We start from the raw sequence: 24377 nt of genomic DNA, 5'->3' as shown, positions 1-24377 counted from the left end.
GAATAAAAATCGGGGGCTGCAGTAGTAATGAGAATTGCCAACATCTCCCAGGGGGTTTGTCTTCCTCCTCGGTGCCATCCCGGGGCTGCCCGGATGGGGAGGGTGCCACTAGAGCTACCAAGAAGGAGACCAGGAGGTAGGCAGCAGCCTTGGCTTTGAATGAGGACACCAGAGCACAGCAAGGGGAAGTGACTCATTCAGGGTCACTCAGCAACTCTGTGGCAGACCTGGGACCAGACATCAGGTCCTCGTTCTGCTCCTCTGGGCCATGAGCATGAAGATGCTCCTGGCTCTCCGGAAGGAAGCTTCCAGAATGACATCGCATATTGAACTGGTTAATCTAATAAGTGACGTATCGATGGAGAGGCTCCGGTTTCCCCGCTCCCTGCCTTTGCTGGCGCTCCTTCCTCTCCTGGGATGTCCCCTCACTGGTTTCCTCGTCCCAATTCCCCAGGTGTCTTCCCTGCGCCCTTCTCCAGGGCACCAGGCCCTCTTTGATTCTGTGTCTGGTGCAACAGCCTGGGGCGGCGGCCCATGAACTCCTGCAGGGCAGGGACTGCCCTGCTCACTACCTAGTATGTACACAGCCCCACCCATCAAGCCGTGCACGGGGCAAGTGACCTGCCCGCCCTGCCTTCGTGCTCGGGACAGCCCGCTGAAGCTGGTGTTCTAATCCTGCAGGTTTTTAGATGAGGAAATGGAGATTCAGAGAGGAGCACGGATTTGTCCAAGCTCACACTTGGCGAGTGGTGCAGCAGGATTCAAACCCAGGTCTGTCTGACTCTGAGGCCAAGGCGGTAACCCCCAAGGGAGCCTGGCTAGGTCAGGATGGGGAAGCATTTGTGGAATTGAATTAACACAAAATGGGGTGCTGGTCGTGGATCCAGCAGCCACCTCTGCAGAAGGCACGACTGGCACGGCCACTCGGGCAGGAAACCCCAAGGACAGGTGGGGGCCGTGGCAGGTGTGCCAAAGAGCTCTGGGCACGGTCTGCACCCCCAGGCCAAGACGAACACCTTCTCCCACCCGGGTCTGGAGCCTGGGACGGAGGGAAAGGCAGAGTCAGCCCCCCAGGGCAGGCTGACCTGGCTCGCTGATGGGACAGAGCCTGGCCTCGGATTATTTACAAATGCTATAAACATGCCTGCGGTGGAGATTCCTGTGGAACTCAGCTCTTCTCTCCAAACAGGGCGTGCAAGCCATTTGCTCTCCCGGGCCTCTGCCAGCCCATAAACATTTCTGATGCCGTGTAAGATGGCAGCAGCCAGGGCCTCTCCAGGGGGGAGTGACCTGGGAACCTTTCTAAGTCTTGTGGATGGGGTACAGCCTGGGGTTTTGTACCCAGGGCCTCAGTGGGTGGGGGACTCTCATGGGGAGGACACAGGGCATCCACAGTAGACAGGAGCCTGGCGTTTAGAGAGGTCCTGTGATCTGTGTAGGGACACCCTGCTAGCAGGCCACAGAGCGGGAATTCAACCCAGGTTTGTCTGACCCCAAAGTCTGGTCTCCTAAAACACGCTGTGTGTTTGCTCTGAATCTCTCTCTTGTTCCTACACACTCGAAATACTTACGGGGTTTCCATCCAGCCCTGGAGGTCCTCTTTCCCCGAAGACTCCAGGAAACCCCTAGAAGGCATCAAAGAGAACAAACATCTGTAGGTTAGTGTTTACAGCTTCAGGGTGGGCTTTGATCCAGACCTCAGCGGGGGCACAAGGACAATGTCCAAGCAGTATCACCCCTTGGCTCTGGGCAGACAGCTGGGTCGCCTCCTGCCATCAGCAAACACCCACACATGAAGAACTTCCCAGGGACAGGCCATGGGCAGGGAGCCCTCTTCTTTTTGACTCAGAACCTCTGAAAAGGAAATGGTACCTGGTTTCCCAGCATGAAATACCCCCTTCCCCCAGCCTGGGACCTGGTCCCGACGGAGTGGGAAGGACACAAACTGGGGATCACGAAGCTGGGTCTAGGCCAGTGTTCAGAGCATCCTTTTCTCCTATGGGCCTCAGTTTCCCCACTGGTCAAACAGGGGATGGCTGCTGTGGCAGTTTCCAGCTTACACCTCCTCTGATTATGACATGTTCTTCAAAAGCCACCCCATGGAATCGTGATTCCCCATTTTACAGATAAAGGAAATGAAGCTTTGAAAGGGTAATGGCAAGGTCACACAAGGTCACACCGCCAGCGACCGTCAGTGCAGCCTCTGCAGGTAAGTCTCAGCAGCTCAGAGAGGGGCTGACCGCCCAGCCTGATCACACCCTGGAGGCCACTCACTCCACGCTCTCTGGGGAGACAGGCAGCTGGGAAAACAGCGGCTGCGGGGACGCGGCCAGGGGCCGGGGCCGGGGGAGAGCTCCGCATCTACTTCAAAAGGAAAAGAAAGTCCTGGAGCTTGGAGTGGGGGGAAACCTGTTCTCTCCTCCCCTCTTTAAATTCAAATCACTGTTCTTCCAGGGAAACTTAATAAAAAACAAAGCACATGTTTTCCTGACCAAGAATGTCTGAGCTGGTCAAACGGTGAAGATTCCTCATGAAGGATAATCATATTTTTGGTTTCTAATACTAGCGGAATCCAGGGAGTAGATTAAACCAAAAAGACCAACCTAAAAACAAAATCCAAACTGAAGCCTCTACTGGCTGAGCAAAGAGACCATGAAAGGTGTGTGTGCGGCCAGGCCTTTAGCCTTGGCCTGCCCTTCAAGTTGCTCCGCTGCCAGGAAGCCCTCTTGGGTTGACATTCACCCCACAGAAGGTGTGGCTCCATTCAGAAAAAAACAATGAGATTCTGACCAAGGTGGTCACTTTGCATGCAAAACTTCACTTGCTTTTGACACTCACCCTTGAAGGAAAGGTTATTGGTCCTACTTAACAGATTGGAAAACTGAGGCTCAGAGAGGAAAAGTCACTTGGCCAAGGCTATAAAGCAAGTGTGTGGCAAAGCTGAGCCCAGGTCCCACCTCTCTGTACTGTCATGTTCATATGAGCTGTGCATGGGCAAAGCCTGGCATGCAGAAACTGCTTGTCCAGCTGGCTGCAGAGGGTGGGCGTGTACATGCGTGTACACACATGCATGTGCATGCAGGCCCATCTCCGGGTCCTGTCTTTGTGGGGGCACATCTGCTCCCCCACCTAAGCTTCCTTACCCACATCCTTAGGGGCTCCCCTGGCGAATTCCTGTCTCACCCCAATCCTGCCCCTCTCAACCACGCTGTAAGGTAGAGCCGTCCCACCCAGCAAAGGAGACAAGAGCCTGGCAGGCTACAGCCGGGGGGGCCTTTGGAAGGCATTTAGTTCCCACCTCTGGCCTTTGGAGGCTGGGGTGGAGGGGCCTGGCAGGAGAGGAGGACAACCCAACAGGGGACCAAGGGACACTGTCTAGCTGGGCACCTGGTGAACCCCGAGTGGCCTTCTAGTGGCAGGCTTGAGAAGTCCCTGCTCTGTTCTCCAAGTCCGGCACCTGGAGACCACCGAGAGATGAGCCCAGTTCTCCTCTGGGCTGGCTGTGTGACCTGGGGCAGGCTCTCACATGACTGTCACATGGTGGGGTGTGATATGCAAGGACTCTTGCAGCTTGGCCCACCCCTCAGACAGGGCCCGGGAGGAAGGAGACTCTTCCCCTAAGTGCAGGAATGCCACCCAGGCGGGGGCAAGATGGAGACTTTGACAGGACCTGCCCCCGCCACCCAGGGACCATCCTGGCTGTGACGCCCCACACAGTCACATCCAGCGGTCGGTCCTCAGGCAGGTCTCAGACCCACAGGTCTGCACTCAGAGGCTGCTCCAGGGTGGCTCAGAGACTCCTCTCGGCCCGGCTGCAGGGCCAGCCGCCCCCGAGCCAGCGCTGGCTGCGCCACCCACGGGCCTCTCTAAGCCTCAGCTTTCTCTGCTGTTCAATGGGGAGTACAGAGAGGACAAGCTGAGATGTCGCTGGCACATGGTAGGCCGGGGCCACTCGAGGGCACATCCCTTAGGTATAAGCAAGGGAGAGATTGTCATCAGAATTTTGAGTCAAAACCCCAGAGGGAGTCACTTCTGCAGAAAAAATGCAGCCCGAGTACAGCCAGTGGGCAAAGCAGTGGGACAAGACGAGGACAGTAACAACGAACTCCAACCACATGACCTCCCTATAGCCCCAGGGGATAGGTCCTATTGTTGGCCCCATTTTAGAGAGGAGGCCCAGAGAGGTTAGGAAATGTGTCCAAAGTCGCACAGCTCTGGAATGGCAGAGCTGGGATTTCAACCAGGCAGTCTGGCGGCAGAACCCGTTCTCTTAGCTATGACAGGACACCCGGTGATCAGAACGGACCCGTGCTTGCCTGTGGGCCTTGAAGGGTGCAGAGCCCTGAGCTAATGCATGAAAAGGAAGGGCCTGCTGGTGCCAGGGACGAGGACTGGTTCTGCTTGGACATGCTGGTGGCCCCAGGTACCCACCCCCCTTTCTCCAGCACAGTCTCCCTTCCTACGGAGGGGTCAAGCGGATGACCTCCAGGAATCCAGGGTTTGTAATTACCAGCGCAACAGCTGGAAAGAAGACAGAGCTTTAAAAGCACCAGGACGAATCTTTGACTGAACAGTCATAGACTTCTAAGACAAAAGGACCCTAGATGTTCCTGACGTCCAGCAGAACACGGATTCCACGCCCAGGCCCCATCACCCCACCCGCTTGCCTCATCCCTGCCCGGCCGATGGCACGGCCACCTCCAGCAGTCACCCCCGGGCCCCCAAGGCCTGGCCCCTCAGGATCTCAGAGAGGCGGCAGCCACGCTGGACATGCGGCCCCCGCTTCTACCCCGTCTGCTTCCCTCTATCTGGCCACGCCTGCTTGTGCAAGGCGACCACATGGCATGCACACCGGCCCAGCCGGCAGCAGGACCTTCCTCCGCATGCCGAGCCCCTGGCTGCAGCAGGCTGGCCCGAGGCCCAAGGAATGAGCTCGGCTCCCTGCCGAGGCCCCGGCCACGTGGTTCTCCGCTTCCCTAGGTCGGGCCCCTCTGGGGAACTGAACGCCTCGTACTTTGGGCAGAGCAAGGCCCAGGAGCAGAAAGAACAGGGCTCAGGGGCGAGTCTCCACGTTCTGTCTTGGCTACAGCAACTCAGAGCAATAGAGGTTAAAGACGGGGACAGCCCTTGTCGCCACATCCAAAGCAGGAAGCCAAGGGCTGGGGAGACCTCTGAAGGCCATCTCACCTATGCCCAGCCTCTAGGTATCATTTATGTCAACTGTCTGTCCCAGAGGATGGGATAGCGGCAGGGAGGCAAAGGAATCAGAAGTCCTCTCGTGCTCTAAGGCTCAGCTCCCTGGCCTGCAAAACGGTCACCCTGCCCCACTCACCTGGCAGGGCCGGGCTGAAGAAGAGGTGCTATGTTTATAATCCAGTCCCTGGTAAACTCGAATGTGCCATCGCCATGCTAGTTAGGGTTAGCACCAACAGTGGGAATATTTAATAACTTCTACAAGAAACCTGCAGAAGGATCTTGGAGAACTCTTTACAAGGTGTAAATTTTCCAAAGTCTGGAAGTTCCTACACAAGTCTAACCTGCATCCTTCCTGCTGCACTTGAAACAGGCCATATTCTTTTCTGGGTGTGTGTACTCCAAGCATGCTTACGTGGAAAGGCCTCCCTCAAGTCCCCCTGCTCCCTTCTCTCGCGCTGCTGAACGTATTTTCACCCTGCCGTTTTGAAATTCACTAGGGAATCTATCCAAGAAAAGTCACCTCAGGGAACAAGGAGGAGACAGGTTGGGAGACTTCTCACCAGGATTCCAGGGCCACCAATGGCCCCGGGACAGCCCTGGCTCACATCTGGGACGCTGGAGACCACACCTCCAGCTCATAGCATCACCACAGCTAAAACCTTCAATCTGTTGTGGCCTCAGTTTCCCTCCCCTGGAAATATGAGTTCTGTGCCACTTGGCTCCTGGCTCCCCAGAATATCAGAACTGGAAAGAGCCCTGGGCTTGAAGTCAAAATGCACCGTGTTAGAAGCCCTGTCCTAGCCCAGAGGGCTGTGTGGCCTTGGGCAAGTCCCAGTCGTCCCTGAGCCACACATGATGGAGCTGGAGCCACAGCTGGGCCCGTCCAGCTGTAAGCTTCAGGGTCTCCCCTCCACCCCCCACGCACTGCTGAGAAGGGCCAGGCAGGCCTGGCCAGCGGCCATGCAAGAAGCCGTGCATGGTGACCTGCCTTGCTAGGCATCGCAGTGGGCTTGGTCATGAATCCAGAGGGTACAAGGCAAGAGGAGTCACTCCCACATCTTCCCAGCCCCATGAGAGACTGTTGGCCGGGAGGCATGGCTCGACCTCCCGCTGTAAGTGACACTGAGCCGTGCCCTGAACAAGCCAGGACAAGCCAAGAGAGACCCACTCAGCTCCAGCCAGGTTGGTAACATCCTGTATCCAGACCCCTCTGCAGAAAGCCACAGCACAACTTTCTAGCAGGGATGTGAGGAGGGCTGGCAGCTGCAGACTAAGCTTTCCTTTGGAGGCTGAAGATGTGAGCAGAGAGGAAACGGAGCCATGCAGAAAGCACCCTATACTAGCAAGCAAGGGTCTTGGGTTCAAGTCCTCAGTCTGCCACTGACTTGCTGTTAACCTTGAGCAAGTTACTTGCCCTCTCTGGGCTATGTCTGCTTATCTGTCTGACAAAGAGGCTGGGCCCATCGCTAAGGTCCCGGCAGCCCTGTCTCCTCCTCGGCTCCCGTCAGCAAAAGACTCTTGAATGCCCTCCTTCCAAATCGGATATTGAGGAGGCCACATGCATGGGCCTGAGGTTTTGCCTGCTGGGGAAACACTGACTTCAGCGAAATCATCACCAGCCCGCCAGAAACGAGGCCAGCTGCGACCTGGCACGAAGGAATTCAGCTCATTCTCTTGACACTGTCTCTTCTTAATAAGTGCCTAGAGATCGCCCGGCCCAAAACTTGGACGAGGAGGAAAAACCATTCACGGAAGGAGCCCCCAGCCCCACCCCAGATCAAGGGGTTGGGGACATGGGCAACCGAGGGATGGCCCTAAAGACCCAGCCGAGGTGGAGACAAAGCCCTGCTACGTGCTCATTAAATCCCATCTGATGCAGACCTTGCGGTCTGTTGGCCACAGTGGCTGGACCAGGGTCAGGGTGTTTTCACGGCTCCCAAGGGCACTGCGTGGGCAGAGGGCTGCTTGGCCGAGGAGGGCGTTCCCGCCCACCCACATCTGGCACCCCAGTGCCAGGGAATACCCCCGTCACCCAGGTCAGGGCTGAATCTTGGGAAGTCAAAGGCAAGGAGCAAGGGGGCAGAGAGGAGTTGTCGGCCATGGGGGTTTGAGCCTTGGTGGGTCTCTGGACAAATGGCTTTGACAATCTAAGCCTCAGTTTTCTCATCTGGAAAACAGGGATCATTCATCTTGCCCTAAAGTTCATCAGGAGAATCACATGTGGTTCCAATACCACATACACAAAGGGCCTCAATAAAAGTTGCTTCCTTTCACTTAAAGGGGACTTAGGGTCACAGCCATGCTTTCTTCTGGTCATTTATTGTGTTTATTGATGGTCCTCACCCTTAAGCCTTAAACTCATGACCTATCTCTTCAGCCAAACAACCCTCTACCTGTGCAATACCCCTGCTCTGGCCCACCCACCTTGGCCAGCAAATGGGCAAGGTCTGCAGCAGATACGATTTGGTATGTACGTTATAGGACTTCAGACCCGCTGAATCCCTATGGCTTTGTCTCTGTCTCGCTGGGCCTCCGAGTCTGCCATGCCCAGCGGCTCACACATTCTCTGGGTGGTCTTCGGGGCCACCTCTCTGTTGCCTGTGCTCCCAGCCAGCCCCTTGATCTGCCTGGTGGGGCTGGGGGCTCCCTCTGTCAATGGTTTTGCCTTCTTGTCCAAGTTTCAGGCCAGGCGACTTCAAGGCATTTATTAAGGAAAGGAAGTGTCAGGAGAATGAGCTGAATTCCTTTGTGCCAGGAGGCATACTGGCTGAGGTCCAACGAAGTTGTGTTGTGGCTGCAGCACTCTCCCCAGCTCTTGGCATACAGCAGGTGCTCAGTGAGCTCTGGTTGAATGGGAATGAGCGCGTGGCCTTATCTCACCCGCAGGCGGGTCGCGGTGCCCGGCACGCCAGACTGGCGCCGCCTTCTTGGCCAGGCCACGGACAGCGTGACTTTCAGCTCCAAGAAGAATACAGGTGCGTGTTGGGGAGAAGGTGGATGAAAGGGCTGCTGGGAGGGGAGGGGAGAGGATGAAGAGGGGTGGTGGAAGGGGGAAACTGAGGCACAGCCCTGCCTTGTTGGAGAAGTCGGCATGATGTGCCCAGAGTTTCACACGTCTTGCCTCTCTCACGCCCCGGAGACTCCAGAACCCAGGCTCTCTCTCACCAGCTGCACGCTGGGGCCAGTCGGAAGCTCTCGCTGCATCCTAGCCCCACTCTGACTCTCAGCAGCCGCATGACCTTGGCCCAGTCATCCAGCTTCCGGGCCTCAGTCTCCCCTCCTCATCTGGAAGCTGGCAACGCCTGGCCCTCGGTCCGGCTCCCGGGATGGAGTCTGAATCAATCCCCCAACCGTGGCCTTGGAGGTGGGCCTGGGAGATGGAGCAGGGCGCATCTGAGATGATCTAAGTCAACTGCTCCCACTCGGCAACTGAAACTGCAGGAAACCAGACCCAGAGAAGCTGAAACCACTGGCCCAAAGTTGCACAATACGGAGAGCCCCTCAGCCATCCAGGAGACTACAGATAGGAACGATGATGCTACTATTTCCTGAGCACTTACTATGTGGCAAGCACAATGTTCCTGCAAGCTAGGCACTATTGTCCCTTTTCTCAGATAAGAAAAAAGCAGTTTGGAAAGTTTGACCCAAGCATACTCCTGCCCCAGGGCCTTTGCTCTTGCTGTTAACCTAGACCTGGGGAATATTCTTCCCCAGAAAGCCACACGGTTGCCATCCTCGCTTCATTCTCATGAAATAAGGAGGACTTTCTAGACTAATTTACCCAAGAGTCCAGCCTCCCAGCACTCACCGTTCCCTATCGTACCCTCTCTTAGCAACTAGCACTACCTGACATTCATTAGATCATTCGTTCTTCCATTTCCCTATTCAGTGATTGTCTGCCCCAAGAAAGCGGGAACTTTGTCTTATTCATTGCTCTGCACCAAGCACAACGCTTGGCCCACAGTGGGCAGTCAACAGGTACCCACCGAATGAACGAACCTCCTTGCCTAAGGTCGCCTGGCGTGAGGGGTGGTCCCAGGTGCCAGCCCAGCCCCCCCAGACTGCAAGTCTTTGCCCTGAAGCCAGGGGCATTCGGCGCCACTCCTGCCCTCAGCCAGGTGTCAGAGCCAGAGTGGCTGTCGGGCCACAGAGAGGCCTACGTCTGAAGATGGGGACCCCCGGGTCAGCTCCTCGAGGGCAGGACCTGGGCCTTGCATTTCTTTGTACCCCTCCTTGGTCCCCATAGGGCCCTGCTCAATCCGCTGCAACAGTAACACACCCCTCAGCTGCAGAAGTGCAGACAAGCCCCTCGGAGTGCCCCCGAGGGCCCCTGGCTCCCATGCCAGCAGCCTCTCCGGCTCCCACCTGCCCACAGACCCTTCTCCACCAGCCACAAGCAAGGGGAGGCCCAGACCCGGGGCTGGACGTGGCTCCAGGTCTGGGGTCCACTTGCAGGACAGCAGCAGCAAGCGTTAAGCCACCCAGGGGGTGGGCCTGAAAGAAAGACACCTAACTTACAGTCCTGGGCCTGCCTCAGCGTGGCAGAGGGATGTTGGCATATCACGCTGACTCTTGGAGCCTCAGTTTCCCCTTCTAATAATCGGAAAGAATGACCTTCGTTCCAGGCAGTTTCCAGGGAATCTATTTTTACAATACTGCCACCAACCAGGGCTCCTGAGAGGCTGCCCCAAGCCCCCATGAGATCAGAGACCCTGGGGATAGACCCCCTGAGTTAGAGTCCTGACTCTCTTGTTTACTCATCAGGAAACCTCAGGGAGAGTGACTTAATCTTTCTGCGCCTTGGCTTTTTCTTCACGTCCCACAGATGTGCAAACAACAGGATAAACAATGTGCTACCACGACGGGGAATCACAGACAGAGCTGGTTGGTTGGGGGTCACCGCTGAGCCCCTTCTGGGGTCACGCCTGCTGCGGGTCTGCCCACGTGCCCCACTGTCCCCTGGGCCCGTGTGTGCACGAGTGAAACCGGACAGGGCCAGGTGACACCCCAACAACGTGGGCACTGAGTTTGCGTGGGAGGTGAGAGTGGGGTCACCTGGCCAGGCTGGCGTCCCCCAGTCCAAGCAGGCCCACGAACACAAACAGCCTAGACAGCAGCCTCCCAGACACGGAGCTGCACTGAGCGCCACTGTCGCCCCCAGGGAGAGAAGAGCCACCCCAGGGGGCTCGGAACCCAAGGAAGTCCCAGCCCCAGGCGGCCGCAGCCACTCAGTGTCCAGCAGCAGGACTCGCGGCCCCGGCAGCCCCGTGTGCCGCCCCCACACTCAAAGCACAGCCATGGCCAAGCAGGGAGAAGCGGAAGAAGCCAGGCGGCAGGTGGCCAGGGCAGCATGGCCATGGGAGGGGGTGTCCCCCTAGAGTCTGCATAATAGACACGGAAAATCTTTACCGGCATACCCATCTTGCCCCTCTTGCCAGGAACACCAGGCAGGCCCTGCGGGGGAGAGAGAGGGAAGAGGTCAGGGCGGAAGACCAGCAGGGACAGCCAGGCTTGCCCCAAACCAGCCCCGGAGCTGCCCACAACAGGAAGTCGCAGGGGGCCTGGAATCTATGCTGTGTGTGCAGTGGTACCAGCTGCCCATCAGATGCACGGCAGGATTGGGACATGCCTACAGAAAGCACCCAGTGCTCCTGCATTCAGCAGGTGCTTACTAAGCGCTCAGTCTCCTGTTTTCCTAAGAGTTCCCATACTCAGCTTATTGATAAGGTTACACCCGAGGTCCCTCCCAGATATGGGCTCAGGCTGGGAAGGGGCAGGGAAGAAGGTCCCCAGGCTGCCAGCCCTGGGGCTTCTAATGGACGTCACGGCTGGGCCAGCGTGCTGTTAGAAGCTCCTGCCCATCCCCTCGGTCCCCTGCTGTAGATTCTCGGTCTGGAAGGACAGGGCGCCTTAGAAAACCTTAGCACCCACTGTCCCCCCAAACCAGACTCACAAGCTTCCCCAGAGAGCTGTTCTCCTTGAGTGTCCCCATCTCTTCAGGGACCTCAGGGCCCAGCCAGAGACAGGCACCCACCACTAGCTCCCCTTTCCCCTGCCCCCTACACCACCCCCACTGCCCCCACTTAGGCACAGCACCCCACCTTGTCCCTGGACTGCTGGCACGGCGGCCACCTGCTCCCCCTGTCTCCAGCCACATTTTACCCAAGAAAATGGGCTGATCTGTCTAGAACACGGGTCAGCAGATGGTTTCTATACAGGGGCAGATAGTGAATATTTTTGGCTCTGCGGGCAAGAAGGTCTCTGTCACAACTAGTCCACGCTGCCACTGTAGTAGGAGGCAGCCACAGATAATATGGAACCAAGTGAGTAAGCTGTGTTCCACAAAACTTCATTTACAAAGACAGACAACTGGCTAGACTTGGTCTCTGGGCCAAAGTTCGCAGACCCCAGAGCTAGACTATGAGGTGGGCCTGTTTCTTGTTTGCTAAAAGTCCTCAAGAGGCTCCCTTTGCCCTCAGAATGGAGTCCCTTGCCTGACCTTGGTCCCTGAGCCAGCCCCCACCCTCCCCAGCCTCAGCTCCCAACACCCTCCTCAACTCAAGGGCACCTCCTCCAGGAGGGATTCCGTGACTTCCCCAGGCTGGCGCCCGGCAGGTTTGAGTGGCTCGGGCGGGGGTGGGTGGAGGGTGAGGAAGCAGAGCAGCAACTTACTCGCTCGCCATCAGACCCTGGCAGGCCGAAGAGCCCTGGGAGTCCAATGTAGCCCTGGGAAAGAGCAGAGGGGTCAGAGAGGTCGAGCGGGGTGGCGCGGCCGGCCCGACGGGTCCCAGCCCGCCCACGGCTACCATCCCACGCCCCGGCTCCTCTTGCTCGATGCTGGCAGTGGCGGCTCCGGCGGCTCCTCGACGACATAGGCCTTGAGGCAAGTGTATATGCCCATGGACTGCATGGTGCTGGCTTCCACGATGTAGTCCAAAGGCACATACCCTCACGCCAGGGAAGGGCGCGGGCTCTCGCGGTGGGAGGCCCGCCCCGCGCCGGGGCTCCGGGACCTGCGGAAGGAAGCTCTCGGCCGGGTTAGGTGCCAGAGGGGCGCCGAGTCCTGCCCACCCCTAGGGATGTCCACGGGCGCCCGTGGCCCCTGCAGGAGCGCCTTCCGGGCCTCGAAAGTCCCGGACGTGGGGCCCACATCCACCTGAGCGCTGTCAGTCCCAGCACTGACAGCCACCTGAGCGCTGTTAGTCCCAGCGTGCAAACGCTGTGCCAGGCACACCTGTGCTCACGCAACGCGCCCTCGCAAAGACCCACAGATCGGCCGTCATCCCCCTCACGGGACAGACAATGGAGCTGACGCTCTGGAGTTAAGGCGACACAATCGGTCAGTGGCAGAGCTGGGGGCTCCCTTAGTGAACTCCTGATCAGCTCCAGGGTTACCTCGGTCCAGCTCTCCAAAGCCTGGGCTCTCCCTCAAGTGCCTCGGACTCCCAGCCTCCCGGCCTCTACCCACCGTCCCCTCCACCAGGCACGCCCTTCCCACCCCCGTGACTGTAGGGCCAAATCCTTGAAAGCCCAGCTCTGGTGTGCTCTCTCGGCAAGCGTCTCACGCCAGCCAGAGCAGCCTCCCGGCGCAGCCCCGAGCCATGTGTGCACCCCAGTCGGTGGCTCCTACCCCCCCCACACTTTCACTTTCTCCCTCCTATCTTCGTTATCTGCGTCCGAGTTTCAGGACCTCACCAGCCTGGGAACCTCTCGAGGGCAGGGACCTGGCCCAGGGCGTCTACCACTACCTGCACTCTGGACGGTCACGGAATGGCCTAACGATAACTGCCACTAAAGCTAGTGGCTTCTGAGCACAAACTACGCTCCAGGTCCGGCTCTCGGTGCTTTGTACGCACTAAAGCACTTACTGCGTCCTCACCACGCAGCAGGGAAGGAGGTGCTGTTAGACGCCCCGTGTACGGGGAGGACATTTGGGTCCAGAGAGGCCAAGTGACTTGCCCAGGGTCCCACAGCTGGAATGTGGTAGAACCCGCATTCTAACGCAAATCGTCAGGCTACTGCTGCCTCCCATAGTCGAGCAACCCCTGGGGGCTTGCAATCCCTGTCCCTCGCTGGAAGGCCATGAAGCCCCTGGGCCACCTCCTCAGCATCCAGCGTGCTCAATGTTCATGCTGTTAAAGAGGGACATTTACTGACCCTTCTAAGGAGGCTTATGCCCCAGATTCACAGGTGAGAACATGGGCTCAGAGAGGCCCCGTGACTTGCCCAAGGTCCCACAGCTGGTTGATGGCAGAGCAGGTGTTAAAGCCAGCCATCCTGCCTCCACAGCCTGCACCCTGCTTGCTTCAGAAATACGGAGCTGGCGGTGGCAGGGCTGGAAGGGCAGCTGGAGCAGCCCCTGGCCCACCCAGGCTGCCCAGGGCTCTGTGACCCACAGGAGACAGGAGTGCTGGGGCCAGGACGGTCCTCTCCCCGTGTGGCTTCGAGATGCTGCCAGCACGGCAAATCAAGCGGCCCCAGATGTCACAACCACGCCCTGCCCTCCTGGCGGGTGGAGACCTGGGACTGGGCTGAGAACACCTCTCTCGCTAGCTGGGGTGAGAAGGCCCTTCTGGGGCTACAGCTCACGGGAACAGCTGCATCAAGGAAGGGGGGCCCAGCACCCCAGGACCGGAGCCTCCTCAGGCCCCCCCCATCAGGATAACCTTCTGGAGAACGCACCTGCCCACACCCTCCTCGCCCCTCCCTGCCTCTCCTTCCTAACAGCCCCAGCCTCCTGCAGGGGTGAGGGCGGAGACTGCTCCGTTCCCGCTCCCTCCCGCCGGGGTATAAATAGCTCTGGCAGCTGTCACACATGACCTGCCCTGACCTGACCTGACCGAGGACTGTGTGACCCACTTGCTGAGTGTTCCCGGACAGGCAGGAGCCCAGGCCTCAGAACACCTGGGTCCCCGTGCCAGTTCCACCTTGGGCCTGCAGCATGGGCTGGGGCCGTCCATTTCTTTGTAGGTAGAAGAGAGGATTCCAGCAGATCAGCTCCTAGTCCTTCCAACTCCATTTACCCATTCAGTTCACCCAGCACCTCCTCCACCTCCCCACAACCCACATGGGAGCCCCTACCTGGGGGCCCCCTCCTTAGCGGCACTGGCTGTCAAATCCCCGGCAACCCCATAACCAGGCTAGAGGCAGGGTGGGCACCACCCATTGTAAAGACAGGTAAACTGAGGCTGACAGCCACTCAAGGTTTGCTCCATGGGGGCCCAGAGGGAAGCAGAGATCAGGAAGCTCCCCCAGCCTCCAGGCCTGGGCAACATGAACCCACCAGACACCACCGCCCTCCAAGAAGGGTGCCCCTCCAGCCCTCAGCTGGGAGCAGGAAGAGGCCTTTGAAGATTCCAGTGACAGTAATTGGTCCCTGGTGGCTGGGGAGGACTCGGGGGACACAGCAAGCAAATGCCTACTTGTCTGCAGCCGGGCTACAGTAGAACCCCAGCCAAGACTTCCTGTCCAGACTGCCTGACCACAGGGACCAAGCCGGCTCACGGGTCCCCATCACCCGCACCCCTGCTGCCCCTCTGGTCTCCCGGGAGCACCCAAGTGGGAGGCTGACAGCCCTGACATCTCACCCAGCCCACTGCAGGGACAGATGCCCACCCAGGCCCCACCGCTGTGGCTCTGGCCAAGGACCACTTACCCGGCTGCCTTTGGGGCCGGGATCTCCTACAGGTCCAGGTAACCCCTGAAACACAAAAGACAGAAGAGCAAGGACATGTGGACACGCTCCACCTGCTGCCAAGCCCGGGCAGGTCCTGTCGCTTTGGGCTTCAGCTGCTCCCTTTGTCGGATGGGGGTGGGGCTGGACCCGCAGTCTCCATCCTGAGCCCCCCAGCACCAGGGTCCTGGGGAGGAGGCTTGGAGGCAGACTGAGTGGGAGGAGCCTCTGGAGGAGCCCCCGGAACCAGGGCCCCCCTTACTGAGCAGCCCTGTCCCGCCGCCTGCAAAGAGAGGCTTCCTTGGCCCAGCCCCTCCACAGCCCTTTCTTTAGGGCCCACCTGGCAGGTGCATCTCCTTGGCCCCCTGCCCACCGCCTCCCTCTGCCTGGGGCACCATGGCCATCTCCACACCACCATGGCCACAGAGCTTCCAGAAGCCATATACTGCACCTGCCTGCCAGGGTAACCTTTGGCCCCTGGGCTGCCCTCAGGTCCCGGCTGCCCCTGCAAAGGAACAGAGAGGAACATAAGGAAAGGAGGGACCCTGCCCAGCTCTGGGTCTGGGGGCAGCGGGGGCCTGGGGCTGACAATGAACAAAGACGGGGCAGGAATGTGAGATGAAACAGGAGGAAGGGGACACCCCTAAGCCCACCTCTCTGTGGAACCGGTCAGACCAGCTCGGAGGGACAAAAACCCTTCTGCTTGCAGCCCAGGAATAAGAAATCACCACGGAGGCCTGGCTGGCTGTCCTGCGCGGGCAGGGCCGCTGTTTGTCTTGAGCCAGGGCGGCCAAAATTCCTGCAAACCCCATGGCGGCACGTATAATATCCCCTAACACCGCCCGGGACAGGCCAGCTATTGACGGCTCTGGACGGAGCTGAGTGGCTCGTGCCAGCAGCGGGCCGGCGTGGACTCTGGCTCTCTCAGGCAGATGTGGCCGGGGGAGAGGTGGCGAGGCGGCCTGCGCTGGGCTGGGGGCCCCAGCGGGACGGGAGGCAGGACAGCCTGGCTCTGGGCTTGCTCGTGGGGCAGGGTGCAGGGAGGAGGAGAGGCAGGCGGGGCTGGAAGGAGGGAGAGCCTCAGGGCTGGGCTGAGGCCTCACCTGTTCTCCGGGGTGCCCCGCCGGTCCAGGGTAGCCCTTGTGTCCCTGTGGGGGGAAGAGACACATCAGGCAGGGAAGACACACCGGGCCTGCGGGTCACAGGGGCCGGGGCTCCCTGCCTGCCCTGGTCAGCACTGCATGTGGCCGCCAGGGACGGGGTGGAGTGAGTGCTCAGTGAGTGCTCAGCGAGCACTCCCCAAGGGGATGTGGCCAGTGTGAGGCTCCGCAGCTCCCTGCAACTTCATGTCTGGGCCAGAAGACATCGGGGGAGTCCCTCACCCCTTGGGCAGAGTTTCTAAGCTGAACTGGGACACAGCAACTGTGACCAAGTGACACTGGGTCCCAACTGTTCCTTTTGTGAATGCAGGGAGAGGGGAGACCGTCTCTCGGGGACTGAAGGCTTTGCCAGTGCATGGCGTGGACCGAGTGGGACCGAGGTCTGGGATGCGCTCAACCACCACGAGACGCAGGGACTCCCACGCCCGTCGGGCCGGCTCCGACACACGCGGCCACATCCTGCCACCCGAACAGCTGCCTCCCGTCCTCCCACCGGTCCCGGCTCCTCTTCCAGGGAGGAAGAGGCCACCCAAGTACAGATGGAGAAGGACTCTGGCAACACCCAGTACCACCCTTGACCCTCTGTCCCCATGGCCCCCTGCCAGGGTCTAAGGCAGACCTGGGCCAGGGCTCTAGGCCAAGAGGACCAAGCTGACCGTGTGCTTCCTGGGGGCCCCGGGGACGGCCACCTGAGCCGTTTCATGGGTTAGGAGGTCTCTGAGGGAAACCCCAGACTTCAGGCTTCCATCAGCTTGGGGCTGTCGTGAAAGTAAGAGCAAGGGAAGAGCAAGCTCCCGTTCAGACAGGGTGACCACACGCTCCTCCCCAGCGCGCCTGTGTCCCTGGCGTGCTGTGCCACTGCGGCTGGGTCACTGCCCTTCCCTGGACCTCAGATGGGGGGTTAGAGCTCTGAGTCCCCTTCAGCTCTGATGTTTGAGAACCCTGGAATTCTAAGACTCCCCTAGAGTCTAAAATACACACAAGACTCGAGAAACACCACAAGCCTCTGGAACACACACACATACGCACGCGTGCGTGCACATGCCCACAGGCCCCCTCTGTGCGCTGCCGTTCACCCGGGACTGCACAGGTAGAAGATGACTTCATCCGGCCCTTACAGCAGCCAGGTGAGGTGGAGGGGTGATTGCCATCTCTGTTTTACAGAGGAGAAAACCGCATCTTGGAGAGCGAAAGCCACCTGCCCGGGTCCGCTTGCGAAGGAGCAGGAGGCCCCACCCACCACCAGATCTCTCTCGCACCTGAGGCCACACTGGGACCCTCGCGCACGTCCCCAGGCACGTACAGCAGCGTGCACGCACACACTCAGCGCCCCCCGGAAACGCCCAAGAAGCGGGGACTCCTAATTGTAAACAGCAGAGTCACTTTGATCCGAGAGGTCTGGGGAGTTTACGAGCATTCCTCCTGCACCTACTCACGCCTCAAGACCCCTCCGCGACACGATAGCATCTCAGATCCAGGGGCCCCTGGAGACTGACGCAACACGGCTGGTGCGATTCTGCTGCCCGGGGCGTGTGCTCTTCTCCCCGGTGGGCGCAGGCCACGGCCCCAGCTAGCAAGCAGCGTGATTGCGATCTCTTCTTTCAGGCTGATCTGGTTTCCAACGCTGCTGTGTGACCCAGAGCCAATAACTCCACCTCTCTGAGCCTCCTTTACCTCAATTATAAAGTGGGGGTATAAAGATGGAGCAGGGATTGCATGATATAAGGTGTGCAAAGCACCTAGCACCGCATTTGGCACCGAATTCAAGGGCCCCGTAACGACCAGCTGCTGTCATCACCATGATCTTCATTTTTCATTCATTCGTCCCGTAGACAGCTACTGAGCTTGCCCGCACCAGCACCGTTCCAGGCACAGGAAGAACGAGACAGACTCGTCCTTTGCCTGAATGGAGCTTACGTTCTCATTAAGGAACTATAAAAACTAAATCAACAAAAATAATGTCTGGGGCGTGGGGAGAGGGGCCTGGGGAGTTGTTTAATGAGCACAGAGTTTCAGTTTTACGAGGTAAGAGTTCTGGGGCTTGGTTGTGCAACAATGTGAACGTACTTAATGCTACTGAACTGCACATTTAGAAAAGGTTAAGATGGTAAATTTTATGTTATGTGTTTTTTTCTACAAGAAAAAATAAAATTAAAGCGAGAGAGAGAGAGGGAGAATCTGGAAGCGGCCAGTGCTATGAAGAAAAGTAAGCAAAGTGAGGGGACAGAGCATGACAGCGTTGCGGGTGGTGGTTTCAGGAAGGGGTCGGGGAAGGAAAGGCATTCCAGGTGCCAGGCAGCAGGTGCAAAGGCCCTGAGGTAGCAATGCTCTTGAGTGGGTTTGAGGAAGCGCCAGAAGGCCTATGTGATGGGAACAGAACAAGTAGGGGCAGGCGGGGGTGGGCAGGGAGGCAGCAGGAGACGCCACTGCAGGAGATATGATGTGACTAATAGCCACGATCACCATCTTTCCACTTCGAGTTTGCAGATGAGGAGGAACAAGCAACGCCTTTTCCCAGTGGAGAGCTGAAGGGAGCCCTGCACCTTGGCTGTGTGACTCAGCACGGGCAATTGTCCTCTCTGAACCTCACTCCGCCGTCCTCTGCCAGCCCCGTGGGGTTACTGCAAAGAGCCAACGGGATAACAGGGCAAGGGCCCCAGCAGAACCACAAAGGGGGGTCCAGGAGGCCCTTGGCCATCACCAGCGCCTGTGGCTTCCTCTGCAGCCACCAAGGACCCTGCTGAAAGTCAACCCTTCAGCCCCCCTCACAAAGGAAGCAGAGAAGTGTCTTGAGTGAAATCCCCGGAGGAGATTTCAAGTAAACCCTCTGCTCGGGATACAGCTAAAAGGAAGCGAATGATCGTCAGGGGCATGTACAGTGGCCGGCCCTGTGCCTGCCTAAAGCACGAAAGCCTTCACACATCAGCCCATCAACGCCTCGCCCTCACCCCCGGGAGGCAGGAATTGCCATGCACATTGGCCAGTTGAGAAAACTGAGGCTCAGAGAGGTAAAGAGACTTTCCCAAAGCCACCCAGCTCTTCAGCAGCTGCACCAGGCCTGGGACTCCAATCCCTATGTCGTTAACCACCAAATCATGGGATGAGACATACTCTCGAGGCCCGAGGCCCGCCTAGAAGAGCCACAAGGCCCCCAAGGAAAGATGTCCTTACAGACACACCTTGCCGGGACGCAAGCTCTCAGATCGCTGAGGCACTACTGGGGCAGAGGCCAGTCGTGGAACCCTGGCGGGTCTGAGTCGGAAGGGACCTACGCCATCAGTCTGACAACCTCCTTTCTCACTGGACAGACTGGGAGACTGAGGCTCAGAGAGGGGACAGGACTTGTCCACAGTTGCTTGGCAAGTGATTGCCAAGCCCGGACTCTTCCCTGGGACTCCAGACCCACTAGGCTGTGCTTCGTCCCCACGACCACAGTTCCCGGGTCTCTCCCGATCAGTGAGTGCGGAAGGGCCTTGACCATTGCGCTGAACAGCCCAGTTTCCCCTAGATGGCCAGGAGCTGCAGAGACCGAGCATAGCCAAGGGGGCGGGGGCGGGGGGAGGTGCCCATGCTCCCTGGAAGCACCTTAATGGTGTTTACCAAACCGGGGCCAGCAAATAGCTCCAAATGACAGGGCCCCAGGACCTGGAGGGATCCAAGCCATTATCTTCTCCAGGGCCCCGGCAATTATGCGGCGGGCACTGACCGCAAGGTGGACCCAGGGGCAGTGCTTTCCCAGTTTGTGATCGGTGCCTGACCGGTACCGGGCAGAGGAATGCTCCGGGGAGCTCCAGGGCCCAGGGTGTCTGCAAGGGGCCCCTGGCTGCCCTGCAGGCGGGTCTCCACAGGACCTGTGTTTATAATAGCACTCGGTCTATATTTTGGTTTGGGAGCCAGATTAATCATTGCTTACAATGCACAAGGAGAAACCAGACATCACCTCACTGTTGCTACAGACCGTCTCCCCGTCTGGCTGGGATGCTATTTGGGCTTTGGGCAGGGAGAGGAGGGGTCCTGTCCTGGCCTGGGGGGTCCTGGGGGCCAGTGTGTGCTCAGACCTCAGCTGTCCACCCAGGCTCTAGCACGGGCTGTGCAAGGCCTCGGCTTCCCTCGTAGGGACATGGAACTGACCAAACTCGCCTATTCTCCACGACACTTGCCGCTGAGCAAACTACCACCTGGGCCATGCACACCCCGCACTGGGGAGCCAGCAGGGCAGCCAGACTCAAAGAGGAAGAAACACATGCAAGAGACAGAGGGACTTCTCACATGATAGTAGATAAGGCACCTCTCTGGGCCTCAGTTTCCCCAGCGGGGCTCTCAAAATATCCTGTTGGCTGAGACACTGTAGGATTCCAAAACTCGCACAGTCCATCATGACACAGCCAGGTGTGCGACACCACCTTCTGCTCTGCCCAGTGCTCAGTGCACACCTGAGGCAGGCCAGGGCAGGAAGGTGTCCTTTCTGTATGGCTCATTCATTCATCCAGTTGTTCATTCATTCAACAACTGTTTGCTGAGCCCCAACAATGACCACTGGGCACTGGGGATACACTGATGAACCAGACAAACTCACCCTACCTTCTAGAAGGGGATGTGGTGGGTGCTAAACACACATTAAGTGGAAGGAAGGAGAAGCAGCGAGTGCTAGGAGAGTGTAGATGCACCCTCCGGAGGCAGCAGCAGTGTAAACTGAGGCTGGAGGGAGGAGCAGGCTTGGAGAGAAGACAGGGTGGGACAGGAAAGAGGCCAATAGGCATGGGCAGCAGAAGCCCAGAGCAGCTCTGCAGCAGGAGAGCCTGGAGAAGATTCTCAAGAGGGGCTCTGTGGAACTGGGGGTGCCATACTCGGGCAGAGCTGGCAGTTCTGCAAAAAGCAGGAGATTGTCTCAGGCAGCCTCAATCACGTGCTCTCAGATGAGCCCCTCTGCCCTCCCATTTCATTGCAGCTTCCCAGAGACAGGGGCCAACTCAGGCGGCACAGGCAGGGCGCGGGGGCAGGGCGAGGGTAGCCGGAGGGAGCCAGGGGGAAGTCAGGCTGGAAAGAGCAAGTCAGTTTCAACTTGAGTACCAATCTCGTTCCATGAGTCTCATCTCCCTGGGGCAGTGTGTTAAGAAAGATTCAGTGGCCGTATCAGGACTTGGCAAGAAAGATCAACGAGGGATGCTCACCAGAGGTGGGGAGAAAAGGAGGTGTGGGAGGGAACAGGTGCATGTGTCCAGTGCTGTGCTAAGCCCACGTGGGAAACAAAGATGAACAGGTTGGGTCCTGTCCTTCGCTGTGTACTTGCTCCAGTCTGAGTAATGTTATCGAGGCCACCAGTGGGTTTGCCCATCAGCCAGAAAGCAGAGAGTCCCAAAGCAGAGAAGATGGGCTGGATGCGTGAATTTTTTTTCCTTTTTTTTTTTTTTTTTTAGAGAAAGATAGATCTGGCTCTGCTGCCCAGGCTGGCCTTGAACCTCCTGGGCTCAAGCAATCCTCCCAAGTAGCTGGGACCACGTGCCACCACGTCTGGCTGGGAGGCGTGACTTCTGCCAGGAGGTGCTGGAGAGACACTCTTGGAGAAGACTGGGAACAGATCCCAGGGCTGATCTGTGAAGATGAGTGTGAGGAGAGAGCGTGCCAGGGGAGGCCGGGCAGGAGCAGACACAGGGCGGCAGGAGCGCCCGGGGCACGCGGGACTGAATGGAGCAAGGGTTTCTACGCAGGAGGTTTCTCAACCGCGGCATCGTGGGCTGGATCCGGGTCTGTGGTGTGTGGGTGTGGGTGTGGGTGTGGGGCTCCCCTGGGCATTGCAGGATGTTCAGCAGTATCTCTGGCTTCTGCTCATTAGAAGCTAGTGGCACCCAACTCCCAGCTGTAATAAGCAGAAATGTCTGCAGACATTGCTAACTGCTCCCTGGGGGGGAACCACCCTGGGCTGAGAACTGCTGGTCTACAGGAAGGAGGGCGGGAGGGTTAGACTAGAGATCACAGTGGGTGCCAGTGGGGTTCTGGCAGCCTTCTCAGCAGCGGAGGGTGGTTCACATAAGCATCATTCATTCATTCATTCATTCATTCAACTGACATGTGTGCCATGCCTCCCATGTGCCAGCCCTGTGCTGGGTGCTTGGGACATAACACCTCGCCCAGCCGTCCCACCGCCCCAGGAGGCAGCAGGGGCTCAGTGAGGCGAGGCCATGTGCCCAGGCTCACGCAGCAGCTGAGGGACAGAGCCAGGATCCCACCTGGCTCTACCTGCCCTGCTCCGTGTGCCCCCCCTGCAGCCCTGAGCCAGTCGGTCCAGCAGTCCTGCAGCATGCATTCCAGGCAGGCGGCACAGAAACAAGCCTCTGGGCAGGCAGCCTCTTTCCACTCGATGGGCCCTCTATCTTATTGGAGAAGCTGTTTTAAGCAGCCTTGTGGTGAGGGAAAGTGTTTGCGGGTCAGAAGGGCTGGGTGCAAATCCCCACCCTGTGGCTCAGTGACTCGTGGAAGGTACTTCCATTAAGCCGGTGGCTCTCAGTCTTGGCTACACGGGAGTCACTGGGGGGGCCTTAGAGCCTCTGATGCCTGGGTCCCACTCTCAGGCCAACTGAACCAGATCCCCCAAGGGGGTGCAAGCTCCCAGCTGGTTCTAGTGCATGGCAGGGCTGGTAGCCACTGCCACACACTGCACCCTCCACGAAGGCCTCAGTGATCTCATTTGTCATTTAACACCACTGTCAGCACAGGGCCTGGTACATAGGTCATATTTGCCGGATGGCTAGAAGAAGGAATGAATGAGGGAGTGAATGAATGAGACCTATTTGGACCTCAGTTTTCTCATCTGTAAAATGGGCATAATACTGCCTAACTCTTGGAGGCTACTGCAAAAAGGGACAGTAACCATTTCTGCCACCTCTGATCTGCCACACTAATATCAGAGCCCTCCCAACCCAAACTCTTTCTCTTGCCTACTTTTCTCCATAGCCCTTTCCATCTTATAACACCTTCTATTTTTACTGTTTTCTCTTTTTATTGTCTGTCTCCCCCCTCCCAAGGATGCAAGTTCTGTGGGGCGGGGACTTTTGTCCATTTGTTCAGCTCAGTGCCCAGCGCACACTAGGCATTCAATGATTCTTGTTGTGCAAATGAATGAATGGGATTATTAGTAGCATATCAGAGTGACCCAGCATTCAGCCTGCCAGTGAGCAAAGAGGAAGCTGACCTCACCTCTCAGCCACCTGTGTCCCTTCTCTCCCATGGCTCCCCACAAGAGATCATGCAGAAAAGACACGTGCAAGGATCGGGGCAAAGTGGCTACTTTTGTCACCAAAGATGTGTGTGGGAGGAGAGACGGCCTACAGTGGTGATTCCAAGCATGAAGCCCGCCCCATTGGTCTTCTTTTTGACCCTTCACCCCACCACCCAGGGGTCCCTGTCATGGGCCCTGAGCTCCCCGACACTCTGCCTAGCACCCTCCGTGAGCGGGTGACGCTGGCCAGCATGCCACAGAGCAAACTCCTCTGCATGTGCCTGGGCCAGGACCAGTCGGGACTCAGAGAAAATGGCTTTGCCAAATAGTTCTCCAAGGCACAGAGGCTCTTCCTTAACTTAGAAAAGCCGTGGGCCCCCCCCCAGCTCAGGTAGCCACCTGCTCTTGGTTTGGGGCTCCTGGTGTCCTTGAACATCTGCAGAGTGCGAGGAGCCCTGGAACCCCAGGCAGGGTTTCCCCATCTCCTGCCACCTCTGCTAGACCGCCACCCCACGCAGAGCGAGACCACCACCGGCTGCTGTACGAGCCAGGAATGCAAGGAGCCTGTTCCACTCACACCTCATCCATCAGAAAGTGCGAGAGCCCAGAGGGGAAGTGCGTGGGGCAGAGGGAGTCCCCCGTGTTCACTGAGCCAGGAAAGGCCAGGTCTCCCAGCTCACAGGCAGCCACTGTCCGGGGCCCGCCTCTTAGACTGGAGGCGTGGCCTGCTCTGGCCATGGGGAATGGAGAAGGGGATGGGGGACGTGGTCCTCCAAGTCCTCCTGTGTCATGGGGCTCTCGAGGCAAGGACAGCATGGAGCCAGAAGACACCACAGCTGTCCAGATGAGAACCAGATGGCCCAGAGAGGGGGCAGCTGTGGCCACAGCTGGGAGCCAGGGCGGAGGAAGCTTGAGCCATGGCGCTAGGACGATGTATCTACTGGACAACCCATCAGCAGTGGCGGGCTTTCCTACAAAAGGCAACTGCCTCTTGGCCTGCATTGCCTTCCGTTTCCTGAACACCTGCTATGCGCAGGCCTCACGCTACGCTCAGTAGGAGAGCGAGAGCCGGATTTGCACATCCTGGTTACCGAGGCACACTCGGGGCTGAAAACAGCTAAGCTGAGATGGG

General features: G+C 58.3%; 1 protein-coding gene across 2 annotated transcripts in view; it reads right to left on the bottom strand.

Annotated features, from left to right (window-relative positions):
- COL27A1 (collagen type XXVII alpha 1 chain) overlaps positions 1 to 24377 on the bottom strand; it is a 141206-nt gene that overhangs the window by 79282 nt on the left and 37547 nt on the right. For both annotated transcript variants that reach the window (XM_076008978.1, XM_012768828.3), the window contains exons 8-13: positions 15973 to 16017; positions 15321 to 15374; positions 14852 to 14896; positions 11869 to 11922; positions 10606 to 10650; positions 1572 to 1625 (exon numbers count right to left, since the gene is read on the bottom strand). In XM_076008978.1, coding sequence (XP_075865093.1) covers positions 1572 to 1625; positions 10606 to 10650; positions 11869 to 11922; positions 14852 to 14896; positions 15321 to 15374; positions 15973 to 16017 — 297 coding nt within the window. The remainder of the gene's footprint in view (positions 1 to 1571; positions 1626 to 10605; positions 10651 to 11868; positions 11923 to 14851; positions 14897 to 15320; positions 15375 to 15972; positions 16018 to 24377) is intronic.

The sequence above is a fragment of the Microcebus murinus genome, chromosome 12 (assembly GCF_040939455.1).
Source record: "Microcebus murinus isolate Inina chromosome 12, M.murinus_Inina_mat1.0, whole genome shotgun sequence".
NCBI classification, from domain to species: Eukaryota; Metazoa; Chordata; class Mammalia; order Primates; family Cheirogaleidae; genus Microcebus; species Microcebus murinus.
Note: the sequence above shows the minus strand (reverse complement) of the source record. Positions and strands in the feature narration are given on the sequence as shown.